General features: G+C 54.1%; 1 protein-coding gene and 1 long non-coding RNA gene across 5 annotated transcripts in view; both read left to right on the top strand.

The window, feature by feature from the left end:
- Positions 1–878, top strand: part of CTNNBL1 (catenin beta like 1) — a 170,719-nt gene extending 169,841 nt beyond the window's left edge. For all 4 annotated transcript variants that reach the window (XR_003682743.2, XR_003682744.2, XM_028498220.2 and 1 more), the window contains one exon: positions 706–878. Coding sequence is in view for 2 of the 4 variants with exons in the window: in XM_028498220.2 (XP_028354021.1) it covers positions 706–794 (89 nt within the window). In the remaining 2 variants the exon portion in view is untranslated. The remainder of the gene's footprint in view (positions 1–705) is intronic.
- Positions 879–950: 72 nt separating this feature from the next.
- Positions 951–17,749, top strand: LOC114487596 (uncharacterized). Its single transcript, XR_003682746.1, has 4 exons — positions 951–1,105; positions 2,424–2,646; positions 8,670–8,742; positions 17,645–17,749. It is a non-coding gene; the product is annotated as an uncharacterized lncRNA (long non-coding RNA).
- Positions 17,750–18,040: the final 291 nt, after the last annotated feature.

Genomic DNA, 18,040 nt, shown 5'->3' on the forward strand with positions numbered 1-18,040 from the left:
ACCCGTGTCCCCTGCATCGGCAGGCGGACTCTCAACCACTGCGCCACCAGGGAAGCCCACCTGTCCTGTTTTGATCAGGACTTTATCCCCATTGCCTCAAATAGTGGTTCTCAAATGCAAGCGGCACCAGCGCTACCTGGAGGACTGGTTCACACAGACTGCTGGGCCCCATCCTCAGAGCTTCCTAATGAGTAGGTCTGAATTGGACCCCCAAATCTACATTTCTTTTTTTTTGGCTGTGCCACGCAGCTTGTGAGATCTTAGTTCCCCGACCAGGGATTAAACCCAGGCCCCGGCAGTGAAAGTGCCGAGTCCTCACCACTGGACCGCCAGGGAACTCCCCAGATCTGCATTTCTAACAAGTTCCTGCGTGATGTTGCTGCTGTTGGTTGGGGTCCCCGCTCTGAGAACCACTGGGTCTGGGGCAGCACCTGCCCATAATAGCATCCACTGTGTGTGTTAAGTGAAGAAAGGCTGCAGCTCGGAGGGGAATGCGGGCAGGGACAGGGGAGTTGGGCCCTTTCCACCGTGGGCCTTGAATGCAAGACCAAGGAGTTTGCACACAACTGCCACCGGGGGTGCCACCAGAGGCATTAGAACAGCACACACCCCACAGGAGCCGGCGTTCAGGGAGAGGTATGATGTGACCCGGCCACGAAGGACCCCACGCCTGATTCATGCCTAACCCTGCCTTTGTCTCCCCAGAGTATGCGGAGAACATCGGGGACGGCCGGAGCCCCGAGTTCCGGGAGAGCGAGCAGCAGCGCATCCTGGCCTTGCTGGAGAACTTCTAGCGGCCCCCGGCCCTGGGCCTCCCCCAGAGCCAGTTTTTACGGAGCTCGGTGTGACTGGTGGACAAATAAAAGCTAGTTTGGGTATTCCTGGGCTGGTGTTCTCTGTACCTTCTAACCTTTACCCAACACCTTTCCCAGCAGTGCTCACGGAACGCGTCTGAGGAAGCTTAGCGGTTGGCCTCCCCCTTCCAGAGCTACCACTTCAGAGTAGACAGGGGCTCCAAATGCAGCTGCATTGTTTACCAGCTCTGGCAGTTTGGATAAGTGACTTCACCTTCTTGAATCTCACTTCCTTCATCTGCAGAGTGGGGGTAATAATACCCATTTGGTGATTTCTTTTGTCCTTCCCTCACAGTCTGTGGCTTCAGAATTGCAGTCTCACCCCTTTTACAGGGACTGTGAGAAAGCTGGTCTCCTCCTCTACAGAAGTCAGCGGTCCTTTAGCGTGTTTTTATTCTGTCACAGAGAATAGAGTCCTCGTGAGTGAGGAGTGGGAGGACAACCAACTTAGAATGAAGTGTTTAGCCCAGGGTCAGCAGGTCAGCTCCGAGGGACACCGCATGCTCTGTGCTGTGCCCGTGGCCACCGTTCAGTCAGAGCAGCTCTGGCTGCTCAGTGAGCCCCCAGGGACAGGGCTCCAGGCGGCCACTACCATCTGGCCAGAGTTGACATGCCAGGAGAAACTGTTCGCCATCCCAGGCAGCCCCCCAGGGGGACTCGGAATAAGATGGCACCTGTATCACCCCGGATTGGGCTGGTGACGGAGCAGTGAGTGAGGCAGGCCCCACCCTCTCGGTGCTCACGTCCAGCCTGGTGGGAAGATGGACGGTGTGCCCGTTATTACCGTGAGGTAAGCACTCCCCAGGGAGGCATCTTGAGCCTGCTCCAGGGCCCATTACAGAATCAGAGTTGCCCTACAGTCACGTTTTGGATTTAGTTATTTGTTAATTTCACTTTTCTGTAATTATAATAGCGACCATGTATCAAACACCTGCTATATGCAGGTGTTTACGTCCGTTCTTTCTAACCTGCACAACAGCCCTGCTGGCATCATTATCCCCGGTTTACTGAGGTCCCAGAGAGTACGTAACTTGTGCAAGGCCCTGGGACCAGTACGCACGGAGCCGGCATTCAAAGCGAGGTCTGACTCCACAGCCCGTGCTCTGCCCTCGCTTGAGCTGCCTCTGTTCAGGAGACAATCACAGGTCCCTGACTGATACAGTCCACTTCGATCTGTTCCACTGTCCCTATGGGATTTAATGAATTCACAACGAATGTAAACTATAGAATCTTAAAATTTTTTAAATTTATTTTTTTATTGAAATATAGTTGATTTACGATGTTGTGTTAGTTTCTGGTGTACAGCAAAATGGTTGTTCCCTGTGCTATGCAGTCGGACCTTGTTCATTCATCCTATGTATAATAGTTGGCTTCTGCTAATCCCCAGCTCCCAATCCGTCCTTCCCCCACCCCTCCTCCCCCTCGGCAACACAAGTCTGTTCTCTATGTCTGTGAGTCTGTTTCTGTTTCATAAATAAGTTCAGAATCTTAAATTTTTTGAACTAAGGTTTGTACTTAGATCATTAGTCCTTCAGCTTTATTTTCTTTTTAAATTTTGTTTTTACCCAGGTAATGCTTGTACATGGTACAGAAGTTCAAATTTTAACAATAGGTATGCAGAGAGGAGTCTCCCTTCCCATCTCCCACCCGCCCCCGGCCTCCCTATCCCCGGAAGCAACTGCTGTCACCTGATTATCCATCCAGAGAAGTTCTGTCCAGCAGTTTTCCAGCTGTATTCTACTTGAGCCCCGGGCTTCCCACAAGTGCATCAGAAGCCAACATAGAAGAGAAGGTGGGTAGGGCTCCAGGCCACTGACCCCCTCAACTACAGTCCCCCCACTTTGCCCTGCTTCCTATGTTAGACTGCCTCCTGAGAGTTTGTTTTTCCAATAAGTCCCTGTACTAAAAGCAAGTTTGAACTCACACCTTCACTTTCAAATGAGGATGAGGTCCCCTTTTCCATCAGTTTTGTGATGGGAGGGTTTGGGGGGAACGTGAGGTACAATCGCTTAGGATTCAGAAAGAGTGTACGGTTCCAGGGGTTGGGAGACCAAGGAGGCGGGATGAGGAGAAATCTCTAAACTCAGCTAACTTTAACAACCCGCCACTCAAGGCTAAGAAAAGCTTTAAGAACAAGGGAAAGATCCTCATCATTAACCTTGCTCACCCTTAGGCTCGAGGGGTGTGGTCCTACCTCTTGCGTCTGCTCATGGCTGAGATTCTGCCTCACCAAGCAGCCCCACCCCTCCAGGAGGACTTCTTGGGCTCGAATAAAGGCCCCATCTGCCCTGTGGTTCTGAACGCGACTTCTGCGTCCACCACTCGTGGGCTTCCCAAGCTCTCCCCTTCAAACAAAGCCCCTTCGTGTCCATCCTTGTGTCTGTAGCTGAGTCCAGGACATGGCACCCCAGCCAGGCGGTATTCCTTTTCCTATCTAAACATGGCAATAAAATAGCCTTTCAGCATTATTAGCCAGAATTTCTTCATGAGGGAAATGAGGATTTCATTTTCCTCTTCCCTTGCGGCTTGCTGCTCTGCTCACGGTGGTGGGCCTGAATTCAGCAGCGTCAAGATGGGCCGTGTCTAATTTAGAGAGATTTGCATGCAGGCTGCATTCCTTCTTTATCTGGGGGAAATGCATCGTCAGGGAAGCTGGAAGGCAACCTTCAGTCACCCTTACAGCAGCACCAGTGCCCAGGTGGCATCTCCTGCCATTACCAAGAGCGTCAATTTAGTGTCAACAGGGAGACGAGACTCGCTTTCCTAAAGGCAAAAACTTCTTGATTAGATTTTCTTACTCCACAGTAGAGATAAAAGTGGAGCCACATTTTTCAATCTCTTGCTCCCTGGTACACATGGCAAGTGGTTGATATCACAGAGGTGGGCCTTCGTTATCTGTGCCGAGAAAATGGCAAGCTCTCCTCCAGTCACCTTTCCCTTGATAGGTAACACACGCCCTTGGCATAAACTTCAGAAGGTGCATAAGGAGATTCAGTGCATAAGTCTCCCTGCCAGCTGCGTCTCCGGCCCACCCAGGCCCCTCCCCAGAAGCAGCCAGTGCTAATGAGCTGGAGTATCCTTTCGGAAGCAGTCTTCAGTGTCTTCAAGTGAATAAAATATAGTCAACACAAATGGTGGCATCTCCCGGTCTCTGGTCTGCACCTTGCTTTTCACTCTACATCTACCTAACGCACAGAGTCCCCCCCCTACTCCTTTGATAGCTGAGCTCCGTTGCAGAGCGGTACCATAATTCAGTTAATCCCGTTAATGGACATTTAGGTTGTCTTCGATCTTTGGCTGTTACAATGCTGCAGTGAACATCCTTGTATAGAACGTCATTTCACACATGTGTGAGCTTAAATTCCCAAGCAGGATTGCTAAGTCAGAGGGGATGTGCAATTTTCACCGTGATGCATGTTGTCACGTTGCCATCCTTCCGTCAGCGGTGTCTGTGAGGTCTTCCGCACACCCTCCGTGGCTGTGTTAGCCGTGTTCATCTCTGCCTCTCTGATCGGGGAATGGAGTTTACTGTCTTAATTTGCATTTCTCTTATGAGCGAAGTCATTCAGTGTTTCGGAAGAATGGATTTATTGAGTGTGTGCCATATTAGCTGATACTCATCGAAGCCCTTGCTATGAGCTCGTCAAATTAGCACATTTAACCGTCGTTCGTGAGGTGTAGGTACTTTTATTATCAATCCATTTCACAGATGAGGAAAGCAGATCAAGAGGGTCAGTGGCTTACAAAGTGACGGAGCTGGGAGAGGAACAGCAAAGTGGTTTCAAAGCCCACACTCGACCCCAGAGCTGCACTGTCCCCCAAGTACGTGGCAGAGAAGGGGCTCCGCCCTATCTCACTGGAAGCAGAAGCCCCAGAGAAGCAGCCGGCTCAGCCTCATGACTGAAGCCCCCAGCGGCCCTGCAGGGTCCCTGCTTTCTCCCTGTGCCTCTCACGCCACATCTGAGCAGTGGCTGCAACACTCACCTGCGTGAGGGCCCCGGGGCCAGGCTCCCTGGCTGCTCTTCCCTGGAAGAAGGTTAGGCTTTCCCACCGCAGCAGCAGCGAGGAGGAGAAGCCACTTTCAAGCACGCTTGGAGCGAGGCTCCTTGCCTGCCTTTCGCGTCATCCCCTCCTCTGCCCGTCCACCAGCTCACACCCCTCACCCAGCACCTCCCTGCTCCTCGCTCCGCATCCCACGTTGCCTCCTTCCAGTCACCTCCCGGGAGACGTTTGCTGAGCACCCACTCTGTGCCAGGCCCCGTGCTGGGCTCTGGAACCGTGCCCCCCAGATTGAAAGGCAGTGTGAAACCACCCCCCACGGTAGCCGAACAGGGTGTTACAAGAGAGCGACGATGGGCTTCAACAGAGGTGAGGGGCAGAGAGGGGCCCCCAAACCTAGCAGGAGAGATTGGGAGAGACGGGACCCGGCACCATAACTGTGTCTTGAGTGACTTTCACGGGGGCCTTAGGATGGCCGTGAGTTTCAACACCCAGGAGGTATCAATAGAAAGTCATTCGAGGCAGAGGAAACTGTGCAGGCAAAGGAACGGGGCCATGACAATGCAGGGGGCCTTTGGAGATGAGGGGGTTTTCACGGCTACCTCACTGGATAGGCCCTGGCTACCCTGAGGTCAGCGAGCCCGGGGTTGAGTGAGCTTCTGGCTGTGGCAGAACCTGACAGAACCACATACGTGGTGATTTCCTGGGAGTTCGGGGGTCACGTTTGTCCAGAGTCACGGCTTGTTCCAGTTAAATCTCCACAGTCCCTGAGTGATGAAGAAACAGATTCCATTGGTTGGTGATGAAGCCTCCATTCTGACCCCTCAAGCAAGATCTGGCCTCGCGGGTCATGCAGAAAGTGCCCAGGACCCAGATACACTGATATTAGCTGAGCAAGGAGCAAGGCCACCACCCCTAAGGCAGCGGGAAGGTTACAGGAGGCTTCCCACAGCCCCTGGGAAGAGGCTCTGCTCTAAAGCCCTAGAGAGCAGCTGGGGAAGAGCCACCAGAGGCGGATCGTCAGAAACCAGGCCATGGTCTGGCCACAGCTGAGGAAGGTTCCAGCCCGGATCCAGCCCCTGAGGCTTCAGCAAGCCCGCCCATCCAGGAAACACCCAGATGCAGGAGGGCAGGGGACCAGGGGCAGGAGCCCCCAGCCCACCCTCTGTGAGACATGAGCCTTACCCTCTCGGAATCTTGGCTCTCCTTCATCTGGGGACTGAGAGGGTCTCTGAGGGCCCAGCCTGGGGAACTCCACACCTGTGACCAGCTCATGGTGCCTGGGAGTTCATCACCCACCTCCCCTGCACCATTTACTGAACACCCACCAGAGCTGGAAACAAAACAGACATTGTTCCTGCTCTCCAGGGGCTCTCGTGTCCTCATCCTCGTGGGACAGACTGAAGGACAATAAACAAGTAAACAAATATGTAGAGTGATTACTGTCAAGGAGCAAACTCAGTGCAAAGCGATAGAGACTAGTTAATGGGGGACCCTGAGAATGGGTGGTCTGGGAAGTCCTCTTCCAATGAGGTGCCTTTGAGCTAAGCTCTGAATGATGTCAAGGAGCTGGGCAGCCCAAGAGCTGAGGGAAGAGGGTTCTAAGCAAAAGCACAGGTGCAAAGGTCCTGAGGCAGAGAGAGAGCACCGTCATTCTCCAGAAAATAGCCAAAAGAAGCCACTGTGGCCCCATGTGTGAGGCAGGGCTGGTGGAGGATAAGGCCAGAGAGGTGGGCAGGGGCCAGGTCTTGCCGGGCCTGGAGGGCCACGGAGGGGTTTTGAGCATGGAAGGGATGTGATCTGGTTTTGAAAAGATCCCTTTGATGGCTTGATGGAGCTCACACTGTGGAGCCCAGCATGGAAGCAGGAGACCCAAGAAGAGGAGATACTGGCGCTTCAGACCGGGAAGAGGTAGTGGGTTAGAGACAGGGGGTTAGGGATGTGGCTGAGGCAGAGCCAGACGGTCACTCTGTAGGGAGGGGCCCCCTGCCCTGTGGAGGCTTCCCCCAACACTGAGGACTGGGAGCAAGTTCACGGGCCCGGCAGGAGTCGGGTGGGGCCGGCAGAGGGCTGCTCAGTAATAAATATCTTTAATTAATAAATAGAAGTGCTTTTAGGGCTGACGGAGTCATATCATTTCCACCTGCCGTAAAATTTCATCAGAAGCAGGCACTGCAGGGAGAGAGGAATGGCTGCAACCAACGTGCCCACCCACCCTCAGGCCCTGCCTCCCCTCTGAGTTGACGCAGCCCCACGCCCTGGAGAGTCCAGACCCAGACCCCTCTCCCCAGGCCTTCCTGGGGCCCAGGAGAGTCTGGTCCTTCCCTGCGCCAGCCCCACAGCTTGAACAGGCAAGAGGGAGCAGTGGGCAGGGACGTGTGTCTTGCCATTAAAATCCGGGGGCTTCACTCTCCTTAGCTGGGACATGGGCACAAACATTCCAGCCCCCACGTTTCCCCCCTCCCCTGGACACGAGGACTTTACTCTCTCCTCATCTAAAGCAGATTAGGTGGGTTTCAGAGGAAGCAGTAATCAACACTGCTGAACTTCTGGAACGACAGAGCTGGGGGGAAGCACAACTTGGGGTCAGATGTTTTACAAATGAGAGAACAGAGGCCCCAAGAAAGTAGGTGACTGTCCTAAAATCACACAGGATCTGCAGATCCAGCCATCCAAAACTACCCTAGTGTCAGCTACATTATAAAGCCAACTAAATGCCTGCCTCCTCGAATCCTCCCCACATTCGTGTGATGTGGAGACTATCGTTATACCATTTTGCAGATGAGAACACTGAGGCCCAGAGAGAGCTAGGGTCCAGGTCACCCCTTCACTTAGAGACAGCCAGATGAGAGTCCAGTTCTCCAGCCTCTCACCGCAGGCTTTTTCTGCTTTATTCAAGCGTGGTAGGGCTGAGATTGTTTTCTTGAGGCCTTTGAAGGACTGGGGTGGAAATTTTGCTGAGTGCCTGCTACATGCCGGGTAGTCTCTGAACCGGAGGCCACTGTCCCCAGCACCTTGCTGCACCCCTGTAGCATCCTCCAAGGTGCCACGCTCACCTCCATTTCACAAATAAGAAAAGGAAGTACAGAGAGATCAGGGAATTTGCCCAAGGTCACACAACCGTGTCACTGCTGCTGACCATGGCTGCCAGCACTCAAACAACTGGAGATCCTCAGGCCCCTCCTTTGGCCCCATTGCCACCCTCCCCCAGCCAGTGGGTATAAGGCCAGCAAGCCTGGCCAAATGAACAGACCCAGCCGGCGGCCTGCCTGGGCCTGTGGTTATCAGTTAAGCTCATTAAGTGGCCATGGCAGGACATGGCCTGTGCCAGCTGCCTTCCCCCCTACCCCCAACCTTGCTCCAGCCCTCTTGGGGTCAAGGCCTGAGGACAGGTTCTTGCTTTTAGCAGCTGCAAGCAAAAGTCTCTCTGTAATTGGGAAAGATTAAAAGATGCACAAACAAGTTTCACCGGCTGGCCTCGTGGACCCACACGGGCAGTGAACACAGGGCATGGATGCTGGAGACAGGCTACCTGGGTTCAAATCTAATCCTGCTTCTCCCCAGCTGTGTGACCCTGGGTGAGTCACTTCACCTGCCTAACTCAGTCTCCTCATCTATAAAATGGGGCGATCATGCTATACAATACTACTCACTGTCTAGACCAGCAACAAGCTGATACACAGGAAGTGCTTGAGCACCTATAATGTGCTGATCAGTGGTCATATCATCCTCTCTGATATCCTTATCTTATTGGGTGTTCTTGTTCACCTTCCCCACTGGACTGGGAGCTGATTCATCTTTGTTTATACCTTCCAGAATGAAGGAGAAAACCCATGAGGGCATCCATCCATCAGCGAACACCCAAGCCAAGGTCCTTTAGGAACAAAGAGTGAGCAATGTATTTTATACAAGTGCTTTTTTTTTTTTTTTTTTTTTTTTTTGGCTGCTTTGGGTCTTCATTGCTGCTTGCAGACTTTCTCTAGTTGCGGCGAGCGGGGGCTACTCTTTATTGCCGTGCATGAGCTTCTCCTTGCTGTGGCTTCTCTTGTTGTGGAGCACGGGCTCTAGGTGCATAGGCTTCAGAAGTTGTGGCTCGCGGGCTCTAGAGTGCAGGCTCAGTAGTTGTGGCACATGGGCCTGGTCGCTCCACGACATGTGGGATCTTCCTGGACCAGGGCTCGAACCCGTGTCCCCTGCATTGGCAGACAGATTCTTTTTTTTTTTTTTGAATTTTATTTTATTTATTTTTTATACAGCAGGTTCTTATTAGTTATTTATTTTATACATACTGGTGTATATATGTCAATCCCAATCTCCCAATTCATCCCACCGCCACCACCCGCTGCTTCCCCCCTTGGTGTCCATACGTTTGTTCTCTACATCTGTGTCTCTATTTCTGTCCTGCAAACCGGTTCATCTGTACCATTTTTCTAGGTTGGCAGGTGGATTCTTAACCACTGCGCCACCAGGGAAGTCCCAACAAGTGCTCTTTAAGGGGTTGGGGAATTGAACCGAAGTGCCATGGGTGGGCCTGAGCTACTGTCCAGCCACTGCTTATAGCCCGCACTGATGTCCCCGACCCCAGACCCTTGTCCACGCCCTTCCTTCTCTGTAACCGGCCCCACTTCCCACTTCCCCAAACCCCTGTTGACCCTACTCATCCCTTGAGACTGGCTCCCTATCTGGGAAGCAGGAGCACAAGTCCTGCCCTCGGGGGGCTCCCAGCCTCACGGGAGAGACAGAGGCAGATATAACCCCCATCAGCCAGAGCATGATAAGCAGAGGTGCCGAGAACCCCACACACTCTGCCCTCAGCCCTGAGGCCCCCCAGTGCCTCTTCCACCCCCTCTCTGCCCTCCCCAGACCCCCAGTGAGCTTTCCCTGAGCCCACTTCTCCCCACCTGCCCTATGAGCTGACTGAGGGTGGGAGCCGCATTTCATCCATTTCTGCTCTGCTGTGCCCAGCGCAGGGCCTGCCACCCACGTGGTGCTCCTGCAACATTTCTTCAGCAAATACGTTCTGAGCACTTACTCTGTGCCGGACCCTGTGGGAATAGAGAACAAACAAGGCAGACATGCTCCTTTCCCTGCTGCCTTCCAAGCAGGGGAGACAGAAGTCAACAAGCAAGAGATAAACCAGCAAGGCAGCCTGAGATGGCACTTAGGAGCTATAAAGAAAATAAAAGAGTGACTGGAAGGAAGGGTAGCTACTCTGGTCTGGATGGTCAGCCTTTCTGAGGAGGTAATGTTGGAGTTGAGACAGGACTGCTGAACAGAGCAGCTGCCAGGGGAAATTGGGAATAAGATTCTGGACAGAGGAAATAGCAAGCGCAAAGGCCCTGGGGCAGGAGTGTGGTTTACCTATTGAGGAACGGCCAGATGTGCCATGAGAATGAGGAGGAGAGTGGGAGGAGATGAGTTTGCAGAGCGGGGCTGGGACCAGACCGTACGGGGCCTTGTCAGCCACAGTAAGGATTTTGGATTGTCTCCCACATGCAATGGGAAGCCATCGGAGGATTTTACGCAGAGAAGAGAAATGTGTGGAATACGATGACTGAGTCAAGGAGGAAGGGGGGGATGGGTGAGGGGAGGGAGGATGAGAGGATGAATGATGGAGTGAAGGGTGGAGACTGAGACTCTGGCCGCCTGCATGGAGGAAACGCCACCGTGTGGGACAGGATCTGTTCCCCTCCTGTCCTCTGTGTCCCTCTGGCCCACTGTCTGGAGGGGCTGGCACCCAGCCTGGGCTCACAGTGGTCAGAGTGGCAGCCACAAAAGCGTCCTGAGTCAGGGTGGGAAGCAGTGGGAACATCTGAACTGAATTGTCTGGGAAGGTCCCCGCCACTTCCTGGAGGAGGCTGCTCTGGCCCAGGAATAAAAGGGAGAGTGGAATTTCCGCAGGTAAGAAGACAGGAGGAGCTTCCAGGAACAGAAATGAGCAGGCAGAGGTGGGGAGGCAGGAAAGAATCCAGCTCTGAGCTGGGGGCCTTACAGACCCAAATCCAGTTAGTTGTCACCACAGCCCTGTGAAGGGCAAGCTGCTGTCCCCGTTTTATAGATGGGAAAATCAAGTGTCAGAAAGAGGAAGAGGCTGGACGGTCACAGGCTATTGCGGGTGAGAGCTGAGACTTGAACTCAAAGCCCAAGAAGGGTTAATAAAATACATCCCCACATTCTTGTGGGAAATGAGGATTCTACCTGGAAAGCAAGTGGGGAGTAGGGGGAGGATACTGTCAAAGAGCCACAAAAACACTTGTGGGCAAGCAGAGTAGCTCATTCTCCCTGGGGCATCACGGAGGGCATCTTGGAGGAGGTGGCATCCGAATTCAACTGTGAAGGGTGGAGAATTGGGTGGAGAGGAGGGAGTGGGGCAGGAGGGGAGAGGTTGCCGAGGGAAGAGCGTGGCAAAGGCCCAGAGGGGGAAAGCGTGTTGGAGGAAGTGTGCCCGCTCCAGGGTGGCCAGAGCGTGTGTGAGTGGAAGGAGCGTGCAGGGAGGAGGGCGGGGCAGTAGTAGAGACGGTGACAGGGAGGCGGGCAGGAGCCAGATTAGGAATGCTCCAATGCCAAGGCCAAGCATTTGTACTCTTTTCGGAAGGCCCAGAGGGGCCCTGGAAGTGTTCTGAACCAGAGAGAGGCAGGTCACATACGTATATGAGTCCGAAAGACGCTCCGGTTTTGCACATAATGGATAGAAAGGGGTAGGTCAGGAGGCTGTGAGAGCCGGGCAGCGGCTGGTACTGCTGTCTAGGCAAGCGTGCTGGTGGCTTCAGCCAGGGCCGTGACCTTGAGGATGGAGAGGAGGAGACATATCTGAGAGCTATCGTGGAGTTCTAGCGGGCCGGGCTCGGTCAGGGAGAAGGGGGCTGAGAGCAGAGGTGGGTCCCCTCTGGGGGTCGGATAGCGCTGTCACCTCCCTGGCCAGAGACTAAAGCCATTCATTAATGCATGTATCTATCTTTCCAACCATCCATACACACACCCGCCCACTTACCCTTCCTGCCATCCAGTAGGTATCAGTCCCCTCTCTGGGAGGATTCCTCTGTTTTGCGGGGTGGAGCGGGGCATGAGATGCCTGGACCAGTCCCCAGCTCTCTGGAGCACTTCGTGGTCTAACAGGGAGACCATCGTGACAAGCAATGGTCACAACCCAGTGTGCCGAGCATGGGTGAAAAGGGAGACAAAGTTGGAGAAAGGGGGTTGGGCGGGAGAGAAGAGGAGGAGGGAGGTTCAGCGCAGCCCAGCTCCACTTTGGGACGGTGGGTCTGCAATGTCATCGTCCCAGACAAAGGACAGTACATTAGTGTTATTAATTATCATCAATCTAATTAAATGGCAATTACAATTAAGAACACAGCGATAAAAATGCCACCTTGGATTTAAATGCCTCTTCTCCTCCAGCATCCGAGTGAGTGATGCTCCACGAACTCAGCCCACCCTCCACTGTGGCACCACCTCCAACCCTTGTATCTCAAATTCCCTGTTGAGGGGTCACAGAGTCTGACTCCCCTCGTTTTACAGATGGGCAAACTGAGGTCCAGGGACAGGAAGGGACAAGCACCGGGGTTGCCCACAGATCTTTGGCGAAGGTGAACTTAAGCCAAGAGGCCCCATTCTTGCTGCTTCCCAACTCACCCCATCCCTAATAGCATTGTTTTTTCTGGGAAAAACAGCTGTCAGAGGCAGCCATCCTGTTACTGATTAAACAAGGCAAATTCTATCGGAGCAGAATCAGAGACACCCCCGGACACCTACTTACATGGGCCGAAACGAGGAACACGGGCAGGGAATAGAAATATGAACAAACAGTGCAGTGAGACAGCTGAGGTGCCCTCTCCGTCACCCGAAGCCATCATATCTCTGAGGCTTCCAGACAGGATGCATCTCCCAGTCCTTGAATAAGATGCCTGCTCCCCAGGAAGGGGCTCCCCAGCCGGGGTTCACACACACACACACCCAAAAAGACAAAGAGACAAACTGGAGCTTGTGCACGCTGGACTGGAGCCGTTCCCCCTCTCAGAGCTTCCTCCAGAGCCCCACGGACAACTGGTGTCAGTTCAGGTCTCCAGCTGGAGCCATCGGGGCCGGGTGAGATTGGGCAGAGCTGGGCTGGAGCCCACACTGGGCTTGGCCCAAGAGCTCTGACCTAGACAGGACCCAGGGCTCTGTCTGGATGCTGCCCCAGGCACACTGCCCCTCGTCTGGCCAACCCCCCAAGAGGGCTGTCCCAGGAGGTTTTATCCTGTCAGTAGTGTTAGGTGCAGGGGGCTGGGCTTTGCTGAGATCCTGCAGTTACATATTGGGCAGGATTGTGAGCATGTGAGGGCAGAACATCGGTCTAATTCCATTTCTGCATCCCCCACATCGACAGGCACCAAGGCAGATACTAACGAACGGGTGAATTCAAAGTTCATTCCGCCATATTTGTTGAGCTTTGTGTTCCTGCTGGGCTCTGGGGAGATAGAAAGGAACAAAACAAGGCTCTCTACTCTTTTTTTTTTTTTTGCCCACACAGCATGTGGGATCTTAGTTCCTCAACCAGTGACCAAATCTGTGCCTCCTGCAGTAGAAGCACAGAGTCTTAACCACTGGACCACCAGGGAAGCCCAAAGATCCCTGCTCTTAAGGAACTCATGAGTGGAAGGAGACAGGCACAGAGCAAGCTAAACCAATCAAAAGAAGAAGAATGAAATGATATAATTTCAGATAGAAATAGGTGAGATGAAGAAAATAAGGTAATGAGCTACAGAGCAAATTAGAGGGACTTCCCTGGTGGCGTAGTAATTAAGAATCTGCCTGCCGATGCAGGGGACACGGGTTCGAACCCTAGTCTAGGAAGATCCCACATGCCGTGGAGCAACTAAGCCCGTGCGCCACAACTACTGAGCCTGCGCTCTAGAGCCCGTGAGCCCTAACTACTGAGCCCACGAGCTGCAACTACTGAAGCCTGCACGCCTAGAGCCCGTGCTCCGCAGCAAGAGAAGCCACCTCGGTGAGAAGTCCGCGCACCACAACGAAGAGTAGCCCCCACTCGCCACAACTAGAGAAAGTCCACGTGCAGCAACGAAGACCCAATGCAGCCAAAAATAAATAAATTAATTAATTTTTTTTAATAAAGAGCAAATTAATGAGTGTGTTGTATGGGAGTGGCAAGGTTCTACTTGAGATAAGATGGTTCTGGAGGGCCTTTCATAGGAGGTGATGTTCCAGCTGAGAAGTGAAAGGTGAGCAGGGCAGTCAAGGGCAGAGCTGAAGGAATGTTCCAGGCAGAGAGGACAGCGAGTGTGAACAGAATGAACCCGTGAGTGGGTGTACATGTGAATGAGGAGGAGGGGGTCTCCTGTGAGAAGACAGGCTGGGAGCCAGGGCCAAGCAGGTGTCCCCCCATCGGCCCCCGCATCCTCGATGGCTCACAGGCCCCTCGGAGAGTCCCGCGTACTGGCCTGGTGCGCCGTCAGGGGGTCCTACCTCCGCCCTGCATTTCCCGCAGCCCCCGTGAGAGGCCTCCTCCAAGGTGGCTTGCTCATTGGTTACTGTTAGTATTATTGGTGCACCATTAATAATCATCAACCCTCAACTGCCTCCCTGTGTTTTTTTTTGGCTGTGCCATGTGGCTTGTGGGATCTTAGTTCCCCGATCAGGGATTGAACCCGGGCCCCAGCAGGGAAAGCACCGAGTCCTAACCACTGGACCGCCAGGGAATTCCCTACTTTCCACCTTAACGTAGGTCAAAGGGCCTAAGTCACTGGGCTGTCTGAGTCTCAGGTCCCCCATTCCAGGGTTCGGCCTCTTCCAGGCCAGGCTCTTCCAGGGCTCTGACTCTGGCCTTCATATCGTGTGACCTAGAACAGGTTACCGGTCCCCCTTAGCCTCCCTCTCCTCCTTGAACGCGGAGAGGGGGGCAGTACCTGCACCCCCTCTACCACATTGCTTCCCACCCATCACCCAGCTGCTCGTTGAATCCACACCCACAGCAGCCCTGCAAGATAGAGATAAGACTGTTACCTTGACCGCCTGCTTTAGATGTGGAAGCAGGGCCTAGGAGGGGCCCTGTGGCTTGGCCGGAGTCACACAGCCAGCAAGTGATGCAGTGGGCTTAAAACTCAGGCCCTGGCTGAGATTAGACAGCAGTGATGTTTCCACACAAATGTCCCTATCCCTGTGGTTATATTGTGGTTATGTAAGAATATGTGTTTGTTTTAGAAAATGCACACTGAAATTTGGAGGTAATGGCATATCACATACCATGCTTGCAACTTTTCTGTAAATTGGAGATTAGTTCAAATTTTTTAAAATTTAAAACATCCAAAATATAGAAACAAAAACCAAACAAACAATGCCTGTGTTCCTTCCACCCTGAGCTCGGTGTCCAGGCACGGCTGGCCAGGCTGCCACCAGCAAGTTGGGTGATGTGACTTTACCCCTCACTTTGCAAACCTGGAAACAGAAGCTCAGAGTTGTCCAGTCATTTTCTGAGGCCACACAGCCAGTGAGGGGCAGGATGCATGCCCATGGGGCGCTCCCCACCTAGTGAGGCAGGAAAACCAGAGAGAGGGGGAACCCAAGGGTGGGGAGGGCAGGTGGCGGCTGGCGATTTGCGGCTGGTGATTTGCGGCTGTGGGCTCCAGCAGGAAAGCCCTCTGGGGGATGCGGGGCTGGTGCTGGATGCCAGGCTGCTGGGGGCCAGGGCACTGGGCCAAGTGGTACCCCTGCCCCTGCCTTGTAGACCCCTTACTGGGCTCCCACCCCGGTCAAGGGCTGATTGATCCTCTACCTCCCTGGAGCTGGTCCCACGTCTGCACCTTGAGCTGCTGCATGTTTTCTTGTCTCTGATTGTAAACAGATTTGACTAAAGAGGTAAATTAGAAGTTAATTAGAGAGAACATGATTGATGAGGCAGTTTGCTGTGATTGGGAGGCGTGGAAAGGTTGGGCCTCCCTGCACGGAGGCGACGGGAGAGGGTGGTGGTGGAAAAAATTCACAGGCCCATGGATCTGGAGGGGGCACCCAGCGTGGTGAGGGGCCCACTCAAGGCTGCCCTTTCTCCTTGGCTCCAGGGTCAAGGCCAGGGCCCCCTGGGCACAAGGGACCAGGTGAGCACTCCATGAGAGCCTGTAAATGGGGCCCAGGCCCTTGCTGGGCTTGGAATGAAGCAGCTAGTTTGTCCTGTGAACGGCCAGAAGTTGCATCCTTGATGTGCAGGCTGGGCTGGGGAAGATGCTGGCACTTACCAAACACTTACATGGCTCCAGGCCCTGTGCAGCTTCTCAAAACCTTGCAAGGTCAAGGCTGTATCTCCGGTCACACAGCTAATAAGGACGGAGCTGAGACTGACCTCTAGAGTCTGTGTCTTTCCCAATTCCAGGCTGTGTGCCTGGTCATGTGTCCAACTGCCCAGGCAGTGCGGGGGTCTTTCCCCACAGCGCCCCTGCTTACATACCTCCAGCAACGGTGAGCTCACTTCCTCATGAGGCAGCCGGTCCAGCAGCAGGACAGCTCTGACTGTGGGAACATTTGTCTTTATGTGGACCTGGTCGAACTCCCTCCAGTCCCACCTCCAGGCCCCAGCTCGGCCACTTGCCCGCTTCCTTCGTACCCACCTGCTACCCTCCACGTTAAAGGTCACCTCACCCAACTGCCTCATTCTTCTGGGGAAACTGTGGTGCAGAGAGGGAGCAAAACCCCAGAGTGACACAGAGAGGGGGAGTCAGTGCAGGGCCCAGGCTCCCCTGTGGCTGCAATGCTGCCCCCCATCCCGTGCCCCACATCTTTTGCTCCCCAGGCTGAAGATTCAGCTCTTCATTTATTTATCCATTATTTCCCTCACTCATTCAATCAGCGAGATTCACCGAGGCCCCCCTACGTGCTAAGCTCAGAGAATATGAGCGAGGAGAGTCAGGCTGATCCCTTAGGGTGCTCAAGCCCAGCTGAGGGTGGCAGGGCTACAAAGGAGAGGGGTGAGGGGCTAAGGAGAGGCCTCCAGAGGGACAGCGGGCCCCTCCAGGAAGTCGCTCTAGAGCTGAGCTCTGCGAGAGGTGTGAGAGTGATCCTGGCAGAGGGAACTGTGGTGGGAGGGGGCAGGGTACATTCTAGAAACCGCCAGAAGGCCAAGTGGCTGGAAGTGAGAGTGAGGGGGAGCCAGTGCGAGGCGAGGCCCCAGAAGGAAGCTGTTTGGATTTTTTTCTAAGTGTGAGAAGCATTTAGAGTTTTAAGTAGAGGAGGTTCATCAGGAGATGTTCGCTCCGGGGAGGGGTGGGGCAGGGGGCTTGGGGATGGATCCCATCTCAGGGACCGGATAGGTGGATGGATGGGGGCCACTCCTGAGATGGGAAGCCCAGATGAGGGCCGGACTGGAGGGGAAAGATAGAACTTCGGGTGGGGATGGGGCATGCTGGGTTTGAAGAGCCATACAAGAGGAGACAGACTCTAGGCAGGGGAATACCGGAGTGAGGGCTGACCAGAACCAGAGCCAGACTTGAGTCCCCCAGAGGCTGATGAACTCACCCAGGTGAAAATATGTGGTCTGCAGGCCCGCCCAGTCCTGACAGCCCCTTCCCTGCCAGTGAGTCAGTGTCCCTCTTAAAAGGGGTGGGAGGGTTGGGGGAGGGCTGGGGGAGACCAAAGCTGGACGGAGCAGGGCAGGCCATCCCTTCCCTTGTTCTAGGCTGTACCCTCCTGTCAACGCTACCAGTGGCCACGTGGCCTGGTCACTGGCCTCACCCTATTGGTGTCAGTGGAGCTGGAAGCCTCCCGAGGGCCTTGAGGCCTGACTGTCAGCTTTCCTCACTCCTCAGACACCTCCAGACCCGAGCTGAGCCCATCTGGAGAACGTCCACTGAACCAGACCAGCGACACGGGAAGTCGGGCCTCACAGCTACCTTTCCTGAGCCTGAGCCACCATCCACCAGGTGCTGCAGTGAGTGATGGGTGTTTAGCTAGACAACGATCCTATGTGCTAAGCTCGGTTTTTATTCCCATTTTACAGATGAGGAAACAGAGGCTCAGAGAGGGAAAGGGCCCAAGGTCACACGGCCCAGAAGAGGCAGAGTCGGGATCCAAACCCAGAGCCAGTTGCCTCTTGAGAGATCGACGGGGCCTTCCCAGCCTCACTGGGGTGGGGGTGGGGAGTGGAACAGAGCCCCTGCTTAGAGGCAGTGGGGCCTCCCACACCACATCTGGTTGAGGGGACA

The sequence above is a fragment of the Physeter macrocephalus genome, chromosome 14, assembly GCF_002837175.3.
Source record: "Physeter macrocephalus isolate SW-GA chromosome 14, ASM283717v5, whole genome shotgun sequence".
Lineage (NCBI taxonomy): Eukaryota > Metazoa > Chordata > Mammalia > Artiodactyla > Physeteridae > Physeter > Physeter macrocephalus.